The 26,727-nt window shown below is 37.4% G+C and overlaps 1 protein-coding gene across 7 annotated transcripts in view; it reads right to left on the bottom strand.

Moving 5' to 3' along the window:
• Positions 1 to 26,727, bottom strand: part of LOC128019902 (dachshund homolog 1) — a 103,420-nt gene that overhangs the window by 37,753 nt on the left and 38,940 nt on the right. For 5 of the 7 annotated variants that reach the window (XM_052606241.1, XM_052606242.1, XM_052606240.1 and 2 more), the window contains exons 2-3: positions 13,765 to 13,880; positions 6,551 to 6,787 (exon numbers count right to left, since the gene is read on the bottom strand). In XM_052606241.1, coding sequence (XP_052462201.1) covers positions 6,551 to 6,787; positions 13,765 to 13,880 — 353 coding nt within the window. The remainder of the gene's footprint in view (positions 1 to 6,550; positions 6,788 to 13,764; positions 13,881 to 26,727) is intronic. The other 2 variants (XM_052606243.1, XM_052606244.1) reach the window with 1 other exon arrangement.

The raw sequence follows: 26,727 nt of genomic DNA, 5'->3' as shown, positions 1-26,727 counted from the left end.
CATTTTTTGAGATTCATGTGCAGCATCATCGCTCAGATGTCAAAAGTCCATGTAGCATTACTTATTATATATATATATATATATATATATATATATATATATATATATATATATATATATATATATATATATATATAATTTTTTAGATACTTTACTAAAAACTTGTATGCTGTTAAATTGCTTTCCAAAAAAAAAACATATAATTTATTGTATACATGGAAATATTGATGTTTATTATGTAAAATGAAAATTGAATATAAATTAAATATATTATGTGTTCATTCATTGTAAAACAGTGTGGCACTATATTTTAGTTGTTGGATTAAACACTTTCCAAACAACTGTTCTTTTGGAAAACTCAATCAATCATAGGAAACCTTTAAAACAAATCTAAATCACAGGAAACATTATTAATTTAGGCTGAATTAAGAAATTAAGAAATACGGTATAATATATGACAAATTCCACATGGCCTTCGTTTGAGTGATGATACAAACACATTTTTTGAGATTCATGTGCAGCATCATCGCTCAGATGTCAAAAGTCCATGTAGCATTACTTATTATATATATATATATATATATATATATATATATATATATATATATATATATATATATATATATATATATATATATAATTTTTTAGATACTTTACTAAAAACTTGTATGCTGTTAAATTGCTTTCCAAAAAAAAACATATAATTTATTGTATACATGGAAATATTGATGTTTATTATGTAAAATGAAAATTGAATATAAATTAAATATATTATGTGTTCATTCATTGTAAAACAGTGTGGCACTATATTTTAGTTGTTGGATTAAACACTTTCCAAACAACTGTTCTTTTGGAAAACTCAATCAATCATAGGAAACCTTTAAAACAAATCTAAATCACAGGAAACATTATTAATTTAGGCTGAATTAAGAAATATTTGACCAAATTTCATCCAAAAAAGAGATTAGCTATAGCTATATCAACCTGACTTGATGAAGGCATGAGAAAAGAGAAAGAAAAAGTGAAAGTCAGACACACGCGATTAAACCGAAAACTTTCTTCTGTTAGCTGTTGCCGTGCCACGTTTAGCAGTGCGAGGCCGCCAGATTGAAAAAACAAAGCACAACCCTTGTTGGATTTGTCCTTCCACAGTATGGGATTTATTATTAGAAAGGACATAAACAGACTAATTAAATCACAGCAGTCGAGGCTGAGATGACAGCTGGTGCTGTGTGTGACCAAACAGATCCCTATCAAAGAGCAGGAGGCAAGGCTCACTCAATCCGTCCTCTATGGGGAGCTATTTTAAGAGGCCCGGCATTGAGCATGAACACTTTCTGCTAAATGAGGGCTCGATGTACAAGCTGGCTGATTATAAAGACACGACACAGCCCCGATGCATGATGGATGTGCTTGCTATAAAGACAATGGGCTCAGGGTCTCTGTTTTCTGATAGGTGTTGAGGAAATGTGACAGCGCTCATCAGACAGATATCGCACCGCTCCCGACTTCCTCAGTGTCAGTTAAAAGCATTGTCGAGCGTTTGACGCAGTGATGCATTGAATTGGTGACAAGATCGCTCTTGACAGTGTAACAAGTACAATAAGAGGCATGAATCTTACAGTTATTAATGTGTTTGCAAGAATACCCAAATGGTTAAGTATATAATAAAAGAGCTTTTGACTGCTTCAAAGACTGTACGTTCCCCTTTGAAGTGATTCTTCAACTCATGCGTCAAAAAAAGGGTAACTCTGCCACAAATTAATATATTTTGAGTAATTATTACAAGATTTGAAACACCACTGGTTGATTGGCTGCACATTTGAAACCACCGATGAGAAGAAAATATGGTTTTGACAAGTCAATAATGGCAAGCGCAATGAAAACAACTTAATCAATGGCACTGCAATGTTTGCAAACAAGAGATTGAATTATAACACCAATAATTGATTCCCCACCTCCCCGCTTTTTTTCTTTCCCTCCAGTGATGTCATTTCCAATCGATTCCTTCCTGTGTACAATGATGAGAAGTTTCCTGAGTTAGAACGTTTTTTTGTTTTTTTTTCGACTCTTTACCCTCGCTCCACCAATGGAAATTTGCAAGCTGAACCAGCAGCTTAACCAAAAAGGATTAACTCCCATATCCAACTGAGAACACAGATAATGCTCAGTAATTGGTAAAAAATGAAGATGAATGGGACAGCAAGATAAGGACCAATTAGCTCCTCCTCGCTTACAGCTGCGGTCTCTCTACAGATCCATCTCTTGAGTACTGGCCTCCTCTGGCAGAAGAAGCCTGGCGGAATTAGCGGCCTGACCTCATCGATGGTGGGAAGCCCACCCATCATCTTCCCACTTTCACTTTTAATTCTGTCCCTAACTTAGACACCTGTCACAAGCACTGACGTGACAGGCTCACACTCCCCACTTCCCCAAAATGCTAAACGCCAGGTCTGGGCCAGGTCTGAGCACGCTAACTTGCTAAATCGGAGAAACCCACTCAAACACGTGCGCACATACATGCCTGAAAGTTAGTCGCTTGTTTCATTATGGCAGCATCATCTGGTTGGTGATACACACAATTCCCCCATCTAATTACGGGGAGGATTTAAGGTCCATTAACGTTGCCGTGGCAAGGAATCAGATGCAAAATGGCACCCGGTGGCCACCAAGAGAGAGATTCTATTCACCTCCTTCAATTTCTTAACCCGAAGGCTGCAAATGCATGAGTCACAAGAAAGGAAAGAAAGAAAATAAAAATGAATAAATAAACGAACAATTCATCTTGCTGAAAGGGGCAGGTGTTGGTTTTGGTTCAGGTCAATTCAATGCAAGGGAATGGATTGCTGTTTGTGTGTCTTCCAGGCACATGTTTTGCTCGGTTTGTGATCTGTAATTGTGCCGTTTCCTGTGAGTCAATGGAACAATCCACATTGTAAGAGAAGGGAACCCCCCACCTCCTTGGAAAAAAAGCTGGGGAAGAATCAAAAGGGAAGCAAGCACTGAACTTAATCACGTTCACCTCCTCCTCCCTCACTCAGGGTGTTTGGCTATTTGGTTCCACTTAAACTGGCTGACTGTTTTTCTCTCTGTTTTTGTAATTAATAATAGTGTTGTGAGCTGGTAGGAGCGACTGAGTTGAATATTTAATGCAGAAGAAACATTAGCCCATTCAATTTGCATCAACACCAACAAGTCCAGAGGAGAGTACAATGTCCTTCACACACTTACTATCAACACTTCAGACTATACTGCAAATCTCCATCCGGATATATATCAGTGGTGGAATAAAACATGATTCATTTTATTTTGGGGGGAGTGGGGGTAGCAACCATACACAACACCCTACACTGAAAAGAAACTGGTGCAGGATTTGTCTTTAAACATTTAAACTCAGAAATCGCTGGTACATTTACAAATTGTTTCAAATACAACTAACATTTAACTAAACATGATATACTCAAGGAGAGTTAATAAAATCTTGTTTCTTGTGAAATGTACTCACTAATACATGAATATATAGTATTTTCTACAGTTTAGTAACCCTTTTAGAAACCCCCGAATGCCCTTTCAACTATTCACAGCAAACTCAATAATAATAATAATAATTATAATAATGTATTAATTTATTATTATTATAAAAAAATAATAAAAAAAATTGTATTTATTGTGTGTTCTGTGTTAACCCCCTATAAATTATATAAAAAAGAAAACACTTGCAGTGTCTCTAAATAAATTATCACATCATATGCATCTGTTTTAATATAGCCCTGGCTCACTTCCTGCTCATGACATTGCCCACACCTGTCTGGAGAGTTTAGCTGAGTTCCTCTTTTCAAAAGTCATCTCTATATCTGTCAAATGATTTCAGACTCTGGATTCCAGCTGCAGAAAAGGCCAGGACACAATAGGCATTCACAGTCCAAAACCATTAGAGTCAATCACTGCGCTCCGAAAAGCAGAAGTCAGCAGAGCACCGCAGCTAAGAGTTTATTTTCACAGTTGTGTGTTTTCTCTGGCACTCTTTTAAAAACACCCAGATGTGATATCTCTCTCGGTTCTCTGGCGAAATGACCTTTCCGTTTTAATGCCGTAATGATCCAGAGCAGTGAGGGAATTTGCTGGGAGACGGGAATGGAAAACACTGTCTATTTCACTTAAAAACCTAATTTATGTTGCAATTAAAGGCTGAAAGGAGCTTGTTTCTCCCCTCTGGCTGGCTGAATAGAAGCAGCTATATTTTTTCGCCCTCTTATCATACGGGTGACTCCTATTGGCCACCCCGTCACAGGAGAGTGCTTGATATAAACAAAAGATTGCACTGACATCCAGTAATCAATATTAGGATGGCTTCAGTACCAAACATCATTTGTCTCAGCCTCCATTCTTTTGACCAAACGAAGCATTAATTTAAATCATAAATCTGGGAGTGATTTAAATCCCAGAATGAGAGGCCCGCCTGCCTTTAATGATTTATTTTCTACATTTCTGCGAGCGAGCATTTCGGTCCATACGTGGTGACAGGTCACCTTCAAACGCCAGAGGTAGACTCTTCATCACCATGCAGACTAGCATCTCATCGCTGCGAGTAAATATTAAAGCAAAAGAATCCAATTGATTGTGGATGGGCCGGAGAGGCGTCGCGCCATATATTTCATTCAAAGCTTCTAATGCCTTCTAGTTCGGCTCCTTCGCTCACGGCTGGGCCTGGAATTATTATTCTTCAGGGAGTCTGCATGCTCAAGGTTACAATTTAAATTGTAAAAAGATAAAAACAGTTTCTTATTAGCCCCATTGCCGCAGCATCGCCTATTCTGATTCACATTTATCTTTATTTCCGTGACCTCGCGGCCCCCTGCCGCCGTTCGCTGTTGGATGACCTCAGCTCCACGCGGCTTCTTTCGATAAATCTGCTTAGTGTTTTGCCAAAACTCTTAGTGTCAAATTCAGCTGGGAAATCCTCGACGCAGGGTGGATATTCGCAATGGAAATCACACACGCACAGTTCAGCTCGGGGCTTATGGTAACTGAATCATTTGTAATGGATTTGTGGTTTAATATAACAGTGTAATTTCCACAAAAAAAAATGGCTTTAAGTAATGTTGCAAAGAGAGAGAAAAAATCCGAATGTATCTGAGAAACGATTAATTGGAGCGGGGGACATTCAAAACCAATTTTCTTCACCAAATTGAATTAGAGGCTCGCTTAATAGCTATTAGCTTTGGGATAAAGTGCTCATGGATGCATTTGATGTGTAGCTACTTTAAAAGTGCATTACCTGCTAATGATGAATTTGGATTCAACCAAACAAACTGACTGCTCAAAAGAAGATTATACAAAGCTTTCGAGTTTCCTTATAGATTTGGACGTTTGCAGTTTAAACTGCATTTATGTGAGTTAAAGAACATTGAGTGTTTTGCCAAGGTAAATAGCAGGAATTATTGTTCCAAAACCGAATTGACCTTTAAGACCCTACTTTCTTTTGTGAATTAAAAAAGATGATATGATGAAAAAATTTGTGTTTTTGACCCAATAGATTTTTTGGACAAATATCATCTTCACATATTTTTATCTTGTTTTGTGTTCTAAATGAAAGAATGCAGATTTGAAACAACATGAGGGTGAGTAAATGAGGACAGAATTGTCATTTTTGGGTGAAGTCCCTCTTAAGTGTAAAGTCTGAAACCCTTTTAACTCTAGCATATGAGTGCTTCTGGTCAGATTCTGGTCATCTGACTGGACAGTGCTACGTACGGGTGTAAATGGGATTCAAAATGATTTGTGAATGCTTAAACTACCGTATTTTTCAGACTATAAGTCGCACCTGAGTATAAGTCGCATCAGTCCAAAAATAACGTCATGATGAGGAAAAAAACATATATAAGTCGCATTTATTTAGAACCAAGACCCAAGAGAAAACATCACCATCTACAGTCGCGAGAGGGCGCTCTATGTCTTCAGTGTAGAGTACAGGAGAACTCAGCAGCATAGAGCGCCCTCTCGCGGCTTGAAACGGTAATGTTTTCTCTTGGTTCATTTCTCTCGGTTCATGTCAAATTAATTTTGATAAATAAGTCGCACCTAACTATAAGTCGCAGGACCAACCAAACTATAAAAAAACGTGCGACTTATAGTCCGGAAAATACAGTATATGGGGAGGAAGTGGACATATGACTGCATCTCTTTTTTCATGCAAATGCTAGTCTGGCCTGATGAGTCCAATCTACTCATGTGCCATGTGCTAAAACAAGGGGTTTAAGCATTTTATCTATGCGTGTCCTTAACAAAAAAAAAAAGAAAAAAAAATGCAGTGACAGATCATTTAAAGCATGTGCATCTGAAATTCTGAAAAAAAGGTAAATTGCATAAATAGGACAAAATGTGCTAATAATAATAATAATAATAAAAAAAATATATTTTTTACTTTTCTTTTATCAACATTTAGTCATGAAAAGCAAATACCCTCCCCTCAAAATCTGATCCCTAGCAGTCACAGAAGACACATTTGAGAATGATGTTATTTCCAGGTGTAAACAGTGATGTGTCTTGCCTGACCACTTGAGACGTGTGCTAATGCCAGGCCTGCATCCAGTGTGAGTCACGCTGCTGGTGGATGGTGACTCACCCACACTGGAGCTGAGGTCTCCGTTCTCTGGGTCGGCCCCGTGCTGGGTGTTGCTTCCGTGGTAGCTGCTCATCACCTCCAGCTTGATCTTCTTTACCTTCATGGCCTCTGCGATGGCAGCATTGGTGGCAGCCGCAGCTGCTGCAGCGGCTGCTGTGAGGCCTACAGCAGGAGGACATAAAGATGAAGTCACTGCAGCATAAATATTAAACCAAAATGGGCATAAAGCAATGGTTTGGTCAATAAATGCTTTTAGAATTTTTTTTTTTCTAGTCATTTCATGGGAAGAAGAGACAGTAACATAAAAAAAAAACCCTAGAAAACTAGATCCTTGTTATAGGATGCTTTGGATGTAGTTGGTGACAATAAAGACATTCATAATGTTACTAAATATTTATATTTCAAATAAATAATGTTATTTTGATATTTCTATTTATCAACGAATCATGAAAAAATGTTTCCAGAAAAAAATATTACAAATATAACACTGATAAAAATAATAAATATTTCTTGAGCACCAAATAAGCATATTCGAATGATTTCAGAAGGATCGTGTGACGCTAAAGAATTAATAATAGAATTAGTAATGGTTGCTGAAAAATCAGCTTCGCCATCGCAGGAATAAATAACATTTTATACGAAAACAGAAAAGTTATTTTATTTTGAAATATGTTTCACAATAAAGCATCCTTGCAGGGAAAAGCATTAATTAAATAAATTTTAAAAAATGACCCCAAACTTTTTGACTGTTGTATTACTGTATATTATTGTCTAAACATTTTAAATAAACAAATAAATACACACAAAAGCTAAATGGATCGTTTAAAAATGCTACAATTTGAATAACTTCAGATCTGCTAAAGATTAAAAAAAGTAATAATGGTACCCACTTGTTTTAGTATTCAATAGTATCCAATATTAATATATTTATTTATGTAATCAATTGAATAATTTTGAACAATTGTAATCAATAAAAAATTTTAAAAACTCATGTTTTTGAGTTCGTATATTACTTCGAATAGGGCTCTACCTCAGGAAGGAGAGGGATAACTGTTTCCTGCTCTTTTCTCCATCATTAGCCTAACTCAGTCTAGCACCGCATCTGAACTAGAGCAGATCATTTGCATCCCATCACCAACGGTAGCTTTGCTGTTTTTGATTACACAGCTGGCCCCATTGGACTGATGCAACGTTTTCTGCTGGAAGCCTCACTGTTGTGTATGTCTTCTCTGATTTCAGTCTCTTTTTCTCTCTAAATGCAAAGATGACAGCGTTAAGCTTTGATGGTGACAAATGGAGTCAGGGGAACATATCAGGAATGACATGTTGCCATGGTTTCTGTTTGTAAATAAATGGGTGGGAATGTACGACAAAGTGAAAACAAACAGTCTTAAACGGTGGGAAACCAAAGACACACAAATGTGTGAAAGATCTCAAACATATGCACCTTAAATGCACTCATCTGACTTCAATCTACTGTCATTACCTCTGAATGAACAGGAACGCTGCGATTGAAAGTCTTCTGGCTCTAGTGGCAATCATAATTCTTTCCCCATTGTTTGATTTGTTTAAAAAGAGGACAGTGGAGATGGGGAGATTGGAAAAAGATCCGACACACTGTCATTTACTCTTTTTCAATGACAAAACACCTGAAAGACTCACAAGAAGTAAAAGGAGGATCCTTGAAGAGACCTTGAATACATGAATGAAGATTGATGAAATGATGTGAATGGATGAATCAATGCTGAGCCTTTTTTTCCCAGCACTGTTCAATGAATTCTGTGATCTCGTTTTATATGTACAGTGTATTCAAAGTGGTTACAGTACAATAGTCTCATGTACGAGATTACAAGGCAAAGTAGATACTTAGATAAGGGCTGAGCAACTTCATAAAAATATTAAATGTCATAACCGAATGCATTTTTTTAAAATGTTACATTTAAACAGATCTGCATTCTGTATATTTCTTATCCTGTTAATCAATTAAAAATAAATCAAATTAATTACAAGATATGCCAATTAATTAAAGTCATATTTAATATGAAAGAAAAGCACCCCAAAATTGTTTACACATTATTGTAGCAAATAAATGAACCACTGAATATGTTTGATAAAACATTACATTACATTAGTCAGTAAATTTTATTTGTTACTTCCACATAATTACACATCTGTCATTTGTTGCTAAATTGAGAGATATTGTATAGCTTATTAAAAAGATGCAGTCAGTAATGAACATTTTTCCAAGAAAACAGCCCTTTAAATCCCCAAATCCTCTACTATACCATTAATCAGTGATACGCTCATGGCCCGTTTGACTTTTGTCCCCCCCACGTGAGGGAAGCCAATTGGTGAATTTCATCATCACTAAACTGTCACATTCATTGACATAATTCAACTGTGGCCATTTGGCCACTGTCTCCTTTCCTGAGTGTGAAGAGAAAGGGAAAAAGAAAGATATCGAACATGTGGCATTAATGCGCCACCTTGCCTCTCCAGCAGCAGATGGTGTGGGCAACATTGCATGCCACCGGCTTTCTGGGCTTGTTTGCATTTTAAAGTACACCAGTACCATATTGATGAATCGTATACACGGTGTTGGAGTAGCCGCTCTCGTTTGCTGTTGTATATTCATGCCCTACAGCTGCGAAGGGGATCTACCCCCCCCCCCAACACTCATAATAAATATGGCCTCCAGTCGCACTGAAGGTCAATCTTCATTTGCGTCTCTGCGGAGAGAGTCAACTGTTTTCTATATGAGATGTATGTGTAGCAGAGACCTGTAGATAACAAAATAAAATCACCTTCCGACTGCTTGCGTGAAAAAGTCGGACAAAATAATACTGTTCAAAGGTATGATAGCAAAAAAAAAAAGCCAACTTAACTTAAGGCAAAGGCTGAACTTGTTTTAAATTGTCAAAATTTAGGACAAACTGAATCTTCAACCACTGAAAAACAAACAAACAAATAAATTTTGTTTTTTCAACAACACTACAAAAGGAAAAAAAAAGTAGATACAATCCAGACAAGAATAAATATATATATATATATATATATATATATATATATATAGGGGGTTAGAGTGCAGTCTCGGGAGTACCCCCGGCCTGCGAGGGGCAATGGGGGTATGCGACGAGTGGGGTGGGGCCGAGAGCCGTGGGAGCAGAGCAAGGGTGGTGGAGTGATTTGGAAATGAGTGGCACCTGCTCAACACACTGGTCTCGAGTCTCACAGAGGAGATTGGAAGGATACAAAAGAGGAGCACGACAGTGAATGACGAGAGAGGACCAGGTCTGGGTCTTATTTTGTGTTTGGTTTTTATTTGTGTGCGACAGTCGTCCGTGAGGGGCTGTATTAAAGTTTGGTAATAAAGTTTGATTTGAATGTCCGCCGGTTCCCGCCTACTTATTCCCGAGATTATGAAGTTTGTAAATTGTTACGCTAATTATGAAATATTTTATCAAAATTCTAAATAAATAAACTGAAGTAAAATCAGTTGAGAAGCACTGCAACAAGCTATAAACTACAAGCATGTAAGACTCAGTTGTATTCATATTTATGGATCCTCGTTTACATTATTCAATATTGTTCAAGAAAGATCATTAGATCACAAATAACATCCATCGTATTCTACAAGAGACTTACACTGTAACTTCTAGATCAGAGTGCTCATCCACAAACTACTCTTCACATCAGCAACAAGTCCACTCATAGTGCCCGTGTATGTCTGAACATCACAAAGAGCAACCCACTCCTTCCTCAATTAGCATTCATTAGTATGCAAAGCACCAACAGCGAATCGCAATGTTTTGACTTTTGAAAGTCACCTTTTCTCACAGACACAAGGATCTCTTCAGCCATATATAAACAGCTGAGCCTGAGAGAGAACGAGCGAGCAGACGGGCGCAAGACAGTAGCGTGGGGAGGGGACTTTGACAAATAAAGAATAGCATGGTACTGTCATACTGTGCACAAAACAACAAATAATAGAGATGGGGTCTGATCGTAACCCTTGGAGCAGCTGTCATATTAAATAATAATGAAGGATATATTAATATGCAAAGGAACTAGCAGCAGACTGGCTTAATGCTGTCATGCCTCTAAATATTGTCAGAATCTTCTTTACTAATTAACATGCGGGCTGCCCCATACCTGCTCAATGTCAGAACATTCCTATAACAAATAAGGAATATATGTGCCTCCTTCCACTAGTAGTGTAATTAAATTAAGATCAGATTAACTTCACATCAGTACACAAAGAGTGACTTAACCATGCTTAACATAAGCAAGTGCTTATCTACTGACTTAATGTTGCGGGCTCCAATAGAGACTGAGGCCAAATTTCTCTCTATCTACCCAGTATATTTGCAGAAATGAGCTCTGTTTCAATGACTATCGAGGACCGATTGCACACTCAAAGCTGAGGTTGTGCCAGTGAGGACTGGATGAATTAAAGCTTCTGAATTGTTCCATCTGCATTAGAGCCAAATACCGCATATCAATTATAAGCTGCCAACACTGGGTGTGAGGAGAGTCACATTAAAGTTGACTGATCTGTTTATGACACCGTAATCTTGCATCTGCGTGAAGGGCTACATGTTTCATTAACCTCTTTTTGTGTCTATTCTCTCAGTCTTGTTGAATTTCTAGCTGTCTCCACCTGATGACAGACTGATGGAATGATGCTCTGATGTCTTTTCTTGCAATAGCTGTGAGACATTATTATTGAAAGTGAAAAAGTGAAAAAGTGAAAAAATGAAAGTGAAAGTGACGTGACATTTAACCAAGTATGGTGACCCATACTCAGAATTTGTGCTCTGCATTTAACCCATCCAAAGTGCACACACACAGTAGTGAACACACACACACACTCCGAGCAGTGGGCAGCCATGTATGCCTGTCTGTCTATTTATTTATCTACACATACATACACACACAGTGTGTGTGTGTGTGTGCGTGCGTGCGTGTGTGTGTGTGTGTTCAAAAGTCTGGGGTTGGTCATTTTTTTACATTTTTAAAAGAAGTCTCTAATGCTCAAATATCTCTAATTCATTTAATTTATAATACAATAATTAAAGATATAGTTACAATGACATAAAATCTGTTCTGTTTGTGTATATATTAGAAAAAATATGGAGTTAAATGACATGCTATATGGAGGAAAAACATCTCAAGTGCTGCTTTAACACAGTGTTGTGCACAAAGGTCCTGAACATTCACCAACATAACAATTACACCCCTTTATGATGAAGTTACATTAACAAAATAGCTAAGACCCCTTCATGCTGTTTTTAACTGTTGTTTACATCTGCTCTCCAAATCCTAGTGCTGTCCAAGATACCCAGGATCTGTGAAAGCCAAATGCGAACACATCTCACTTCATATACTCATTGCATGCCGCTTTGTCAACCAAAGACCCTTACAAACTTGATTGTATAAAATGTTTCTTTTCTTTAGAAGTTGCAACCAAAATGTCAAGATCAGAGCCTCTCTCATGGTTTAAAGGCCTGGATATCAAAGGGTTTTTGTCGTGGTTGCTGAGGACTAAATAAGAGTAGACTCTCATCCTGGGCTCTCATCCTGTAGCACATGGCCTTTGAGTTCCTGTTTCTGAACAAGACACTGATAGGCTGACCTCACTCAAAAATGGAGGGGCAGCTGGACGCATTTTCCCAAGCCCAATGGTTCACTAATTCCTCAGCAACATTGTTCAAGATTACCAGTTCTGTTGCCAAGCTGGAATTTCAATAGTTTCCCCTCAATTTCAAGTTTAGAGAGTGAATTCTACACTTATATAGCAAAGAATATAAGAAAGAGAATTCGGCAATTAATACATCTTATTAGTTTCATGCTTAAATCGTAACTATTTTTGATTAGTGCTGAATCCAAAGAGAGCGTTTACATTCACATTTTAAGAATTTGGGAGATACTTTTATCCAAAGTAACACTGCATTCGGTGTTAACTCCACCCATGACCTTGGTATTGCTACCGCCATGCTCTATTGTTTAAACTACAGTCTGAAAATGATTAAAACTGTGTTGTATGAAAGATCTTCTAGGCTTGTGGAGATATGGGGAACACTGGCCAAATAAAAAGACTACAATTTATTATTAAATGGGATACAGCCTCTCTACAATTGTGACATACTGTCATATACTGGTAAATTCAAATACAGAATAAAGTTTAAATTAAATTGTATTATTACAAAAAAAATTTATTACCACATTATTATTCAAAACAGTTGATCAGCATTGATAATAACTGTGCCAAGAACACGCATACCGATAAAATGTATAGCCAAGTCTCTGCCAAAATGCTTGCATTTAAATGTAAAGTCATTATAAAGTGCTGCTTGTCTGAAGGCTCTGAGGTAGCTTGTTTTAGGACAGCAAGATAATGTCTCTTATAGGACAGAAAACGCCATACTTTGCAACGAAAAGAGAACAAAATAGATATAGATAACGCTATTGTGGCTGCGTTGTGTCACATGACAAGCATGACACGTCACCATGGAAGCAATAAGACTAAACATTCTAAAATAATGGATTGCCTAAAAAAACTTCAACCTTGGGGCTCAGCTAGAATATTTTAAACTCGTGTGCGAAAGGGTTAACAAGGAGTGAACCATAACCTAATGACTGTGTGTTATTAAAAGATGGCAGAACAACCAAGAGCACGATATGGAAATCAGGACCTATTCTGAACTGATAGACTTCAAAGACGCTACAATAAAAACCAGCCGTAAATAGAACAAAAGCATAAGACTTGCTCCAAGCAAACTGAAGCCACAAACGGTTGATTCTTGTGGCGATAAGCTTACTTTAACATCACATCGGCCTATGTACATATAGCAGTGAAGTGGATTTAATCGCGCTAATTAAAATCCACTCAAGGCAGAATGTAGCATCCGCTGTAATAATCTGGAAGAGAACAACTCTCCACTCCAATTTATTCTGAAGCTGTGGTTGCACGGGGGGGCTTGCTGGGAAGTGGGTTGGGGGGTCGGTTGGGACAGTCAATGGTCCTGGCTGGTAGTTTGGATGAGGGCTGTCAGATTTTGCAGCGTGCCATTTAAGGGATGGGAAGCAGGCTGCTGTAAGAAAGGATTGGGGCATGGGAGGAGGTCCGTGTGTGTTACCTGTGGGGGGAATGATTCCCGGCGACATGAGGCCCGGCACCGAATGCGGCATGATGTGAGGGTTCTCCAGTGATGTTATACTCTGGGTCCGTTTTGGAGGCCTCCCGGGTCTTGAGCTAAAACAGAAGTGAAGTGGTGGAAAGGGGGAGGTTGAGGGAAGTGGAGAAAGAAGGGGAGGGGTGAGAGACAGAGGTTGCCGTTAACATTCGGACCAGAATGCAATTCCATTCCGAAGAGCTAACATGTACTGTAAATAAATTCCTTTTCAAGGACAGTTGCTTTCTGCTGCTCAACATAATAGACTTCCACAACTAATTAGATTACACAGTGAATTCATTTTCTTTTATTGAAGATCAACCACTTTTTGATGCATAATTCATAGCCCGAACCTCGTTACCTGCTCTTCTGTATTAATATCCCAACACTATTTGAATTACCTCGTTTTGCATATGCTAAAATCCAGCCATGCGGCTTTCAGCCTGAAAATTACATGTTAACTTGTTATAATTATTGCAGTCAGGCCACTATTGATTTATGAGACCTTTAAAAAACCAAATATGTGTAGTTCTGGTAATGAATGATATTCTAAGGTTCTTCAGGAAATTAAAAGGCAATGGCTGCCTTAGGAAACGTTCTGCTTGCTTGATTTAATAGAAGTCATAGCTGGAAGCTGATGTAACTGAGTGACTCAGACCTGTAGTGCGTTTATGATGGGAACTTTTATTACTTGAAATGAGTGACCAAGATCACACAATGATTAATGACTCAACAAGCACAAGTCTGACAAAAAAAAAAAAAATAATAATAATAATAATAATAATAATAATAATAAAACTCCCCTCTGAGCTGATTGTCGGATTTTTTTCACACATTCTGTTCTGTTCATCCTTGCATTACCAAGTGCAATGTGCAAAAACTCAAATGTACAAAAATACAATATTAAAATTGCTTTTAAGGAAATATTTTTTCTTAGAGAGTGTCCCAAATAAATCAGTATTGTTGTTACCAAGGGTGCTGCAGCCACTAGTGACATCTCCCCTGATTTTTACCAAAAAGTTAATTCCGTCCCCAGTATTTCTTTCAAACTAATTACATACTGGAAGCATTCTAAATATGACGAGTTGCTCAGCTGATACACACACACTTATTATAGAGAGCTGTTTCAATAACAACCAAGCTAGTCACTGGTTACTGGTTACAGTTATATCAAACTGTGTAAGAATAAAGACAAGAACAATTAAACAAACAAACTGAACTTAAAATATGAAATGAACAGAAAGGATCTTAACAAAAAATACATATAAATAAATAAACACATAAATCTAAATTTATAATTCATATTTAAAAATTTTAGAAATTAACAATTAAATGAGAAATAATTGTTCCTGCTTTTGGTTGTTACCAGAGAAAAGCAAATTTTCAGGGCATTGTCTATATTTCACAGCACTTGCGTTACAATGGCATATCAGGACGTGATTGAAAGAGGCCTTCATTAACTCAAGGTTTTGTTCCGTGCTTATCCAGTGACTAAACAGGGCCTCATTTTCATGGCCAAAAGGAAAGCAGAAGTGTGCGTTCACTAAGACCCAAGGCCTTTTTATAAGCTCACTTATTCATGTAGCACCAAAGTCTGTCATGTGCATCAGTTTAGTCCATTTACAGACTGGGCAGATGAGCTGCGTTTCTTTGCTTTTTATCATGTTTTATCCCTGACAGGCATGAAATTGAAACGGAAATTCCTTCACACACTTAAAAAGAAGAGGCTGTAAACTCCACGCTCAGAGTGTTAGCCATGAGAAAGAGCAGCACTCGATACAATCAGGCCTGGGGCATTTCAAACTGTAAGGAGTTTGAACCAAATCAGCCTGTTCAGATGTGACAGAATCATTTCCACATCGCATCATGCAATGGAAATAGAGACATAATTTACTTCATACTTCATATAAATGTTCAAGTAATGGAACTCGTTATTTTATTGTAGATTCCTCTTTAGGAATCTTTGATATTCATTTTTACAGCGCCCCCTCTGTTCATAACTGGCATTGGCAATTTTCAGTTTAATGTATTCAAGAGTCTTTCAGGCAGGTCATATATGTGGCATGTGGCAGGTCATATATGAACTTTAGTCCATTAAAAACAATGATTCACTCAAAAATGATTCTGTCACCATAATTTTGAAAGTTTTGCCTCCTTTTGACACTTGAAAAGCTCTGGTTCCCATTCATTATACATATACAGAAAATTATATTCTTCTTTTGCGTTACAAATCAAGAAAAAATAAGTTCATACAGGTTTGGAAGGACATGATGGTGAATGATGACCATTTTAATTTTTGGCTGATCTGTCCCTTTAAGTAAAACAGTACATATTAAATATTTGTTTACTGTTGTTTTTTTTTTTTTTTTTGTTTTTTTTATTAAGCATTTTAAATTACAACTTTTAACTATATTTATTACCATAATATTTACATTACATTACCACAGTATACGTTTTTTTCTTCCATGTTTTTTTTTTTTTTGTGTGTTTGTTTGTTTGTTTGTTTTTTAATGACAGCACCATGGTGTTCTGAAAACAGAGTTGGAAGCAAAGCTGAATAACTTCAAGTGTATGAAACTGAAATCCCCATCATGTGAAAGCGCAGAAGGTTTTCACTTAAAACAGGATGGCCTGTGCTCATATGTTCAAGAGGACTCTGCAGTCGTTTAGCTGAGATATGCATGAGCATTCTCTACTGTTTGTCGCTTCTGTAAACAGTGATTACGAGGCCCCTGAGGACAAAGGGAGAACAAGAGCTGGACCTTCACCAAAGAATGAGTACAATTTGTCATGTGCTGTATGCTGAGTCCTTAAATAGCCCGGCACAAAAAGTCCTCAAAAGAAGGCTATTAGAACACAACAATGGTTCATGTGATCCACTTGTGTCTGAGATATGCCCTGTCCACTCCACTACTGATGTCACCACTACCAAACATAGTTACATCCTTTTCCATTTCCTTTTTTGCTTCTTTTTTGTAACTTTGAGATTTACTTCCACACAATGGAAGAAGCAAGGTTATCAGTGACGTTTTGCTGAGCACGATGCTGACAAATTCAAATAAACAAATTTTCACCCCTTGAGGGAGAATACAATGTTTGCTTGCATTTCTTTATTAGATAAAGCTGAGTGGTTTGTATTACTCACAAGGTAAACATTTGAAATTAGCTGCAAAGTGCAATGCAGATACAGCCAACCAGTTATTAAGAAAGTGGGTTACAGCCAGGGTGCAAATTATAAGGGGGTTTTATAAGGGGGTTTGACCCCCTCAGTTAAGGTTTAACCCTTTAGCCTCAAAAAAATGTGGAGTAAAAAGTTTAGAACACACTGGTCACAGTATGGAAGTTACAGAAGAAACACAGTGTTCCTGGAACTGAACTCTTATCTTCAAAGAGACTTCTGTGAAAGGAAGAGTAAATGGTTAAAATTCAAGATGCTCAACATGGACAATTCTGCTCCATTGCAGTGTTAATTTTGACACTAAATTTTAATTTAGTTTTAGTCTTAGTCTTTTGACTATAATTCTTTTTAGTTTTAGTCAAGTTTTAGTCATCTGATTTGTTTTAATTTTAGTCTTATTTTAGTCGACTAAAATTGCTTGGTATTTTAGTCGACTAAAATTGCTTGGTATTTTAGTCGACTAAAATAAGACTAAAATCAATAACAGATTTACTAGACAATTTTTTACAGCTGGTATAGGAAACAAACTTAACCAAAATATATAAAACACAAATTCAACTTTATTTCAACACAACTGTGTCTTTATTTCGATTCAAAAGCTTTTATGCAGCAACAAACACTGTCATGATAATGTAAACAATAACTAGCTGCCAATTGACCATCAATAAAAGAAAAATAAAGTTAGGTCCAGGACCTTAAAGCTTACAGCTGAGCTGAACAATAAGTGCATACATTTAAAGTAAATATTTAATAAGTTGGCAGCTAGGTGGATAAAAAAAAGTAACAAGATTTTATAAGGTATTCATTTGTCTAGCAATATTGTATGTTTTAAATTCTACAATATTGCTAGATTTGTATGTATAATGATAGGATGTGAACATTCATGTTTCACATGACTAATATAGAAATATTTGTGATATTGACAACAAGTAGAACCTTATAAAATATACTAAACATTAGTATTAATCAAATATATTTATCATAATATTACGTATTAGTATTGTGCTCTCATCTAACTTGAAGAAGGGGCTATTTTACACTACTTTTCAGTTCGTAATATTTAATGCTACAACATCTACGCACTGCAGTCTTCCAATTTTGCTTAGCTCAATAAACAAAAGAACATCGTTGTGAAATTACATTTGAGAAAATGTCCGGGTGGCTCGTCTGTAAATGTCTTTTCAAATTGGTTGTGTTCTTGCCATGAATGAGCGCTCCGCGTGCTTTACAGTTTGTTTTGTTTTGTTCGTCGTCAAACGTGAAGTGAGCTGTGGACATTTTGTCGCTCTTTTAGACATCACCTCTTCGAATGCCGTCTTCCCGGGAGCTCATTTAAAAACTGAAAACCTTCGCTTCACGTCTCAATAAGTCAGGCTCTGATTGGTTCTCTTCTCTCATGCAGTCTCGTCTGTTATGTTTTGCCGGTTCTTTTGTTCATTCCTCGCATCTCTCCCGTCTGCTGATTTGATTTTCGTCACAGTCTATTTTCGTCTCGTCCTTTATTCGTTGACGATAATGTCAATCAATTTAGTCATAGTTTTAGTCTCCATCAGTGCCTTCTATTTTAGTTTTCGTTTCGTTTTCGTCCGCAAAAATATATTCGTGACGAAAATAATGACGAAAATATTTAGTCAACGAAATTAACACTGCTCCATTGCATTTGCTTTTTTAGCACAACAACCAAATAATCACCCAGCATTCTCTCTATATTGTTGATTCCATAATTAATAACAGATCCCATCTCCCAACTCAGGAACTTTTATGGACAGCGCTTGCCTGAAGCCAAAATGTGGCAAATTTGTAACAAATGTAGGAATTCTGCTTTTGTTTTGCATTCATGGCGAAAAGAAAATAAGAGTGAACTTTCCCTGAACCATGTTTCCTTTAATGGACTTGGTCCATGTTGACCCAGGAGTTCACACTGGAACATGATCTCCTCCGTCCCACCACACTGAAAAAGCAATCAGATTAAACCCACAAATATATGGCCATCTCACTTTCACAATACAAAAGTCAGCAAAAAACTGAATTCATCCTCCCTTGTGAAAGAGTATTTCTGTGTTTAATACCAATATCCTGGTATAACAAATAAAAACCTCTACAAAATCCTTAAATACTGAATCGAAACTACTACCACACACACACACACACACACACACACACACATATCCATAGTTTACATAGTTTTATCTAATTAATAATCTAATTTTGTGCACATAACATGCATCATGAAATACAGTTTTAAAGGAAATCAGTGGCCAATATGATAGCTCCAATATTTACATTATAGTTTGTAATACTGTGTACTAAAATCTACTAAACTATTCTACAGTCAGTTTGAATTTCTTATCACAAGCTTAAAATCCAGTATTTCATATTACATTTCTAATATTTTTTAAACACAGATTTGAGAAGTACAAAGAATATATTTGATCAGTATTTTTCAGACAGGTTTGTGGACGTCTGGGCCTAATGGAGACACATTTCTGTGGCCGCTGATTAAACGTTATCCTGGAGTCAATACATGTCTCGCTCAGGTTTACGGAAAGAACATTCCGTTTTGATTCATCTCAAATGGTGCAATTAACCTTTCCCATCTTCTTCTTGTTTGTCACTGGGTAAGGTAAAGATTAAGATATTTATTCCATTTACTCGCAGTCAACCAAAACAAGCGAACCAATCACAGCATCTCTGCTTCTGTAAATACAGACTCTTCCAGAAGCCCGCCAATCAGGCCTTATAAAATATTAACCCAATGTCATTGCCCTTTTCAAATCTCTCACCTAGAATTCCCTAATTGTTCCCTTTCTTTATCTCACTGAAGCAAAGTGTAAATAAATTAACAAAATAGCTTTTATCAGCCTGAATAACCTTTTAACTGAAGGATTATCACTGGTTTATTTTTCATTTCTTTTGGTGCGATAGCAGCACATGCCTCATTGATTACTTTGCTGAGGTGGTGGCCAGCAGAGAAAACAAGGGGCAGATAACAAACCAAGGTATCTCTACTAACAATAACACACTATGCTCAGATTAGGCCTCCTGACTTTGCAGCTTTACTCGGCTTGGTTAGATGGAATGCTGGCAAGTAAAGATACTACATTTAAAAATGCTGTACACTGAAAGAACACACTTGAAACTGAAACAAGAAACTGGGCCAATACATTACAACGAATAATCTGAAATGACGGAATCCAAAGATAGTGAAATTGTTGCAAATGTTTGTTTGAAAGATTTTTAAGAGATAGTTCTCTCAAACACAAACATTCTTTTATTTTCTTGTTAAGCTCAAAACAATACAAAACCAAACCAAAACAAATACGAACCAAACTAAAAATGGAAAAGCAAACTAAAAAATCCAAACAAAACAAAAAAACTGAAAACAAACAAAAGCCACACCAAACAAAAAAAAAAAAAAAAAAAAAAAAAATACACAAACCAAGCAAAGGTAGAACAAATAATTATTTTAAGCCAGTTCTTTTCTTTGAAATGGTTGATCAGATTGGCAAATTAGACTCATCCAGTTCTTCAATTCAACACACTGATTGATTGATTCAAGTCAACAGTAAAGCTAAGATTTCCACTGAAAATTACTAACTTTTGGTCTTATTAGCAGACAAAGATATCAAATGGCTTCAGAAGACATTAAGGGGATTTATGGTGTTCTTTTTTTATTTCTTGTACTTTATGAACTTGACAGCCACTACAAACGTATATATACATTACCTACGGAAAAGAGGACCATGAATTATCCCCTTTTATTTGAAGTATCCTTTCAATCTTCAAAGACTTATACTGTTTTAAAAAAGTCCAAGACCACCATGGAGATGCTGTTGCCACATTACAAATAAGGAACCCTAACATTCTCGCCTTTGCAGACAACTTAACATATCTCTTTTATTCTGTACACAGACCGTCAGCATCTACTTCAACTTCTCTAGAAGTTTCCAACAAGGGTCGAAGAGAAGCAAAGTGTTGGAATCTGCAATGAAACAGGAAATATAGAAACTAGAGTGGCAGTCTCAGTCATTTACACCAGCACATGAATGGAACACTAACAGAAGAGGTCAGCCCTGCACTGCCTCATCAGCACTGCCTCAGATCTCTCTTTTATCTCTCTCTTTATTTGCATTGAACTGTTGTGGGTTTATCGCCACCAGCCCTCTCTCTCCCTCTCGCACCTGTCACCCTCAGCCAGGTAGATCCCTTATCAGATCAACATAGATGGATTATGTGCGAGCACTTCATATAAAGCGTTTTAAAAGCAGGAACAGCTGCTTCCGCTAGTAAATGGTGAACTTTTGTGATGAACAATATATTAAATCAAATGCACATGATCAAAGGGAGCAGTTACCCTCAGCGGACTACAAACAGTGGTCCTCTCCTCCCCAGGTGTGTTTTTACTCCCTGGATTTTTTCCACTGTAATATTCATGCATTTTTCCTTCAAATAACCCCCTTTTTGGCTGTAGATTGCAACTGGAAATATAACATAGTTTGAGATAACTTTATATTGGAGGGAGATCTTAGAGAAAAAAAAAAAAAAGATCTGAAAGCAAGATAAACTGCTGATTATTTTAATGCATCATTAATGACAAAAAGCAGAATTTTTAATTGCATGCTATAATTGTGAAGCTTAAAATTGTTTTGTATCAGTACCATTAGCACTAATAAGAAGCAGCAGGCCTGTACATCCTGGGAACTGATGTAGGATGCCTAATTGGTTGACTTTTCCGTGCCTAATGGACGATTCTCTTAATTAAAAAGACACTGCAGAAAATGTTATAGATCAGATACGGCAGAGAGAGGGAGAAGTGAATGCAGTTAAACAAATGTATTAAAAAGAACAGTTCCAGGAAAGTTAAAATGAGATGGCTAGATATGATTTCCATCGCAATATTTATTAATTTCAGTCCCTTTGGTTAACAAAACAGAGCTGCGCTTATCTTCAAAACGGCGAGGAAATGCTATCAGTGACCTCACTTTACCATGCAGAACTGCGACGCATATGAAACAAGTCATCAAAACAAGGCTTTAAAAACTTACTAGTCAGGGTGCCTTTGAGGATATTTAATTAAAATCTAATCCTGCATTCATTAAGGCTCACATAAATTAAGCTGTCATTCATAAGATTTATGGATTCTCATTTGCATATTGCATACAATTCATCAATTACTCAAGTATGAAAGGGGCACATTTCCCTTGGAGCTGCCTGCTGCCCTGCCAGCATTTGAAATGAGAGAAAGAGCGATACTGTCAGGCATTGGAAACAAACTTTCCCCACAATGTCTGCCTCTTGATTAATCTAATTTCCAAGGCATCCTTTTACAAGATCGTACACAGTCCAGCTGCAGTTTTCAATTATATGTCCTGTCCTCACCACTAACTTTGAATAGGAGATAGATGTAATGCAGGGCTAGGATCCAACCCGGTCTCCTCTGCATCACATGCCTGTTTACGCCAATCTTAGTAAATAAAAAAAAAAGAGAGAGAAAGAGGTGTTTTGGAGCCAGATGGAGTTGGGAGGGAGGGAGGGAGAAGAGGGAAATGCTCTAATTTTATTTGGTGGGATGTCAGACGAAAAACTCGGGGTGTAATAATAGCATATTTCCTGTCACATTTACATCCATTGCGCTTTCTGACAGAGGGAGGTTTCATCAAACACATTAAACAACTCCCTCTTCGAAGAGGCGCTCAGCCACTGTGGGAGAACGCCAGCATGCAGGAAGTGCTTAAACCAAGCCAAGTGTGAATACTTCTAAGATAAAAGGTCAGGCGAAAACAAACAGATGAATTGCAAGGATGAATAGCATTAATTGAGTCATTAATATGCATGGCTAATAAAGCTAAAAAAAAGTCTACGTGGAGAACAAAATCATTGTCGACTATTCTCTCTTAATGGCCCATATTTTCAGCTCGAAGGGATCTGGGACGTGTATGTATCGATCTCGAAGAGGAGGAGGAGGGGGGTGTTTGACGAACAGGTTGGGATAACCTCAGCGCCAATTGTTGAAATCAGACATAGCAAACAAAGCGCACTTCTTCTACCGAGGATATTAATTCCCAATTAATCCCAAACACTGGCAGAGGAACAGACCAGTGCAGCAAGTGAAAGTCATCTTGAAGGGTACTTAATTGGATCCCAATAGTAAAAGAGCTTGATAACAGAGATCAAGCCGCAGTTTATTAATCCTTCCCATTGTCTTATGAAATTGTCGTTGAAAGTAACTTCAGACAGAGCCAATAGTAAAGTCTTTAATGTGCTTTTAATATTAACAAAAGGAAGCAATTAAGAGGCCACAGAACAATAGCACTCAGACTGATGCATATTCATTTGGCAAATATGATTTCAGAATCAATACGATTAAGGCAGCATGCCACACAAACACACACACACTTACAAATCCTTTAACAGCAAACATTTGTCCCACATTGCATTATGTTTCATAAACTTCCATGTTTTGCATTGCATGCATTTTAATTAGCAAATGACATTGCAAACGCAGTATTTCTGTTCAGTCTTTGACATTTCCGTCACCCACTGACTTTCCATAGTCATTAATTCAGTCGCTGCAACTGAAACAGGCCATGATGATAATTATAAACATGAGCAAATATCTGATATTGAGCAAGACGTAGGATGTGAGGTCTGTATCCTCTCAGGGACAAACAAACTTAACGACAGAACTAAACATTCAGTTGGACTGTGGAATCCCGTGTGAAACATAAAAAAATATATATACTATTTCTGCTTTCTTAATAATTGATGAAATGTAAATATTCCAGGAAGTCCAGAAGTGATCTGTGGTGGGAGAGGAAGAGCAATGTTTACACAACGGCACAGCAAGTCTTCGTGGCAGAGACAGGGGTTGCGATCCGCCCCATCCTCCTCCTCCTCCTCCCCGTGTGCTTTTAGATACTGTTTATGCAGAACATATCATCCTCTGTGACTCTCAGATCCTGATCAAATGCATTTGAATGCAGTTTACTGTGAAAACACAACAATCAACCCCACACAAATGGTCCCTGCTAAAAGAATCCCTTGATTTGTCCCTGTTAAAAAGAAATCAAGGACCGGCTGCTAAACGCATGTCAGCCGCATCCGTCAGCATCTCTTTGATCCTTCAGGACGAATCACTGACTGTGTGTGGAGAGCAAACAACCAGAACCTTTTAAGACAGTTGGAGAAAAAAGTGCCCCACCCAGTCAGGAGACAAATCAAATGTGGCACGTACAAGTTTACTTTCATCCTCTCTGTCTGATTGCCATCAACTGCCAAATGTGGCGTAATGGCAGCGAGGCAAGGTCCGTGTCGTTAAACCCACAGAATGGCAATTACTTCAGACAAGCTTTATCAGGGCCCATGACCCAGCCTCCACAATGCTGACTAAATCTCTCGCTCTATTCCTCGAAGCTTGCGATTCCATTAAAAACCTTCATGAGGAGGTAAGAAAAGTCCATTTAGGCTCAGTGTGAGAGCAAATAGTCCGACTCAGCACATCGTGCAAAGTCTTCACACCAATTGATGATGTAATTCTTAATGCATGGCCCTGGCCCACATAAATCTTAAGCGAGACATCACCTGAGATTTTTCCGTCCCACTCTGCTATCTCTCTCTCGGTTTTATGATGAATTGTTTGCAACATCTCTGCGACTAAAGCCTTCAACCTCTTCAAACCGCTGCCTCTAATAACTCGTCGCTACAAGGGGGCGGGGGCTGGGGGGGGGCAGCATGACAGAATGATGAATATCACAACAGACAGCTCCAATATGGTACAATTTTAGCAGATCAATATCATACTGCAATATAAGAAAAAGCCGCAGATATTAGTCTACACAGTGTATTACAGATGAGGAACATCTATGCTCTCTACTCTCGTGCCAGGTCCTCACAGATATTTCATGCACGTCTTCTACGCTGCACCTCACATATTCACGGGCATCCGTGGAAACGAATCACTCTGTGGGTCGAACAGGCATCTGCTTAGAATTAAGTGACTACTGTGGACAAGGTTACTTAAACAGAAATAAACTATGGAGGTGCTAGGGCCCAATTATTCACAAGAGCAGAAGTCACTCTCACAGGCTGATAATGGCTTTAAAGAATAATGTTGTACTGTTGCATTACTACAGAGAAGACTAGGAAGGTCGAAGGAGGTTTTTGAGGATGAGGCCCATGTTAGCACTTGGCTTTTGAATGGAAGCACATACTTTGACGTCAATAACCCTATTTATTTTTTTAATGCTATCCAAGGTTGTGCACCATTGCTCATTTGAATTGAGTAAACATGATGCACAATCACAATTAAAAAAAGAACATAAGGATGTAGAATTAAAATGAACTGAAATTCATAGAAACGTAATAAACTGTTTTGAGAATGAGAAAGTTTGTAAAGAAAATTTACTCTATCTTACGGATGGATGAATGGATGGATGGATAAATAGATAGATACATTTTGCCCAATTCTGATTTTAACATAAATTTATATACCTGTATTTTATAGTTAACATTAAGTTAACATTAAGTTATAGTTAACATTACCCCACCGCTGTCAGAAATGACCCACCAGTTTTTCAGAGGTGATCTACAGTCAATAATTAGGAGCAAATCTATAATTAGTGTTTAAACGCCAATCAATTTTACTCTGAGGTTAAACCTCAGTTAAGCTAGAACAGTTAAAACTCTTTCTTGTTCAGTTTAGAAAATAAATAAACGAGAGAAAAAAGAACAAACTAAAGATATAATGCAAAATTACAAATTATTTCCTCCTTCGTTATTCATCCCAGCACCGCATATGAGGATTTTTAAAATTCACAACAGCATGGGTTCTATTCCAAGTAGACATCGCTGACCACAATGCAATGGACTGTCTCGATCTCACTCCCGTCAGCAAGACAAGTAAGATGGTCTGGGGGGGCAAAGAGGGGGATTGCAAATGTTCATAATGCATAATATCTTCTCTCACCGGGGAGCAGCTGAGGGGCCCCTTAGCTGTCACCGACAATAGGGCCCAGCCATTGTGAGAGCTCAAGGTTCGTTAAATACTATTAATGAAACACAGTATTCGTTGTGAGCCGAAACTTGTCAGAATTTCATTAGAGACTGATAAACATATAATAGAGAAGTGTCAGTCCCAGAGTGGAGCGTGTGACAGGCCAGCGGGGGAAGGATTTGGAGGATTTCACTGGTGCGATCATTCATTCCCATGATCCACTGCTGACTGACAGATTGATCTCGGCCAGCCCGAGACATTACTGAGAGGAACGAGACCTAGACTGTCTGAATTGGGGCTCAAACTACAAATAAAAAGTTGTCCATCAGACAATCTGTGATATTCTCTTTGTTTTAGCATCAGGGTTTAATCAGAGGGAATACTGAACTTAATTTGTGGTCCAGCTGGATTTGAGTAAAACTTACAACAGCTTTGGGTTTGAGGGCTCAAATGGAGTGTATATGGCTTACCATTTGATTATAATGTGTGAGATTTAAAATAATTTATTTAACCTCTAAAGTGTACAGCTATTTTATAAAATTAGAAAAAATAAATATTTAGTAAAAAAAAAAAAAAAAAAAGATTTAGTATTATTATGAAATATTCTATATAGAATTATATTTTGAATATTTTATAAAACTATACACCCTACTTACAACACAATTAGCTCTAAGATCACTGTTTTACCACAAATTGAGTTGTAAAACGTGGGACTTTTGTAGCTTCTGCTAATGTTTAACACGGAACAAGACACTTG

Source organism: Carassius gibelio, chromosome A9 (assembly GCF_023724105.1).
Source record: "Carassius gibelio isolate Cgi1373 ecotype wild population from Czech Republic chromosome A9, carGib1.2-hapl.c, whole genome shotgun sequence".
In the NCBI taxonomy this organism is placed as follows: Eukaryota; Metazoa; Chordata; class Actinopteri; order Cypriniformes; family Cyprinidae; genus Carassius; species Carassius gibelio.
This window is presented reverse-complemented; position numbering and strand designations above follow the sequence as displayed.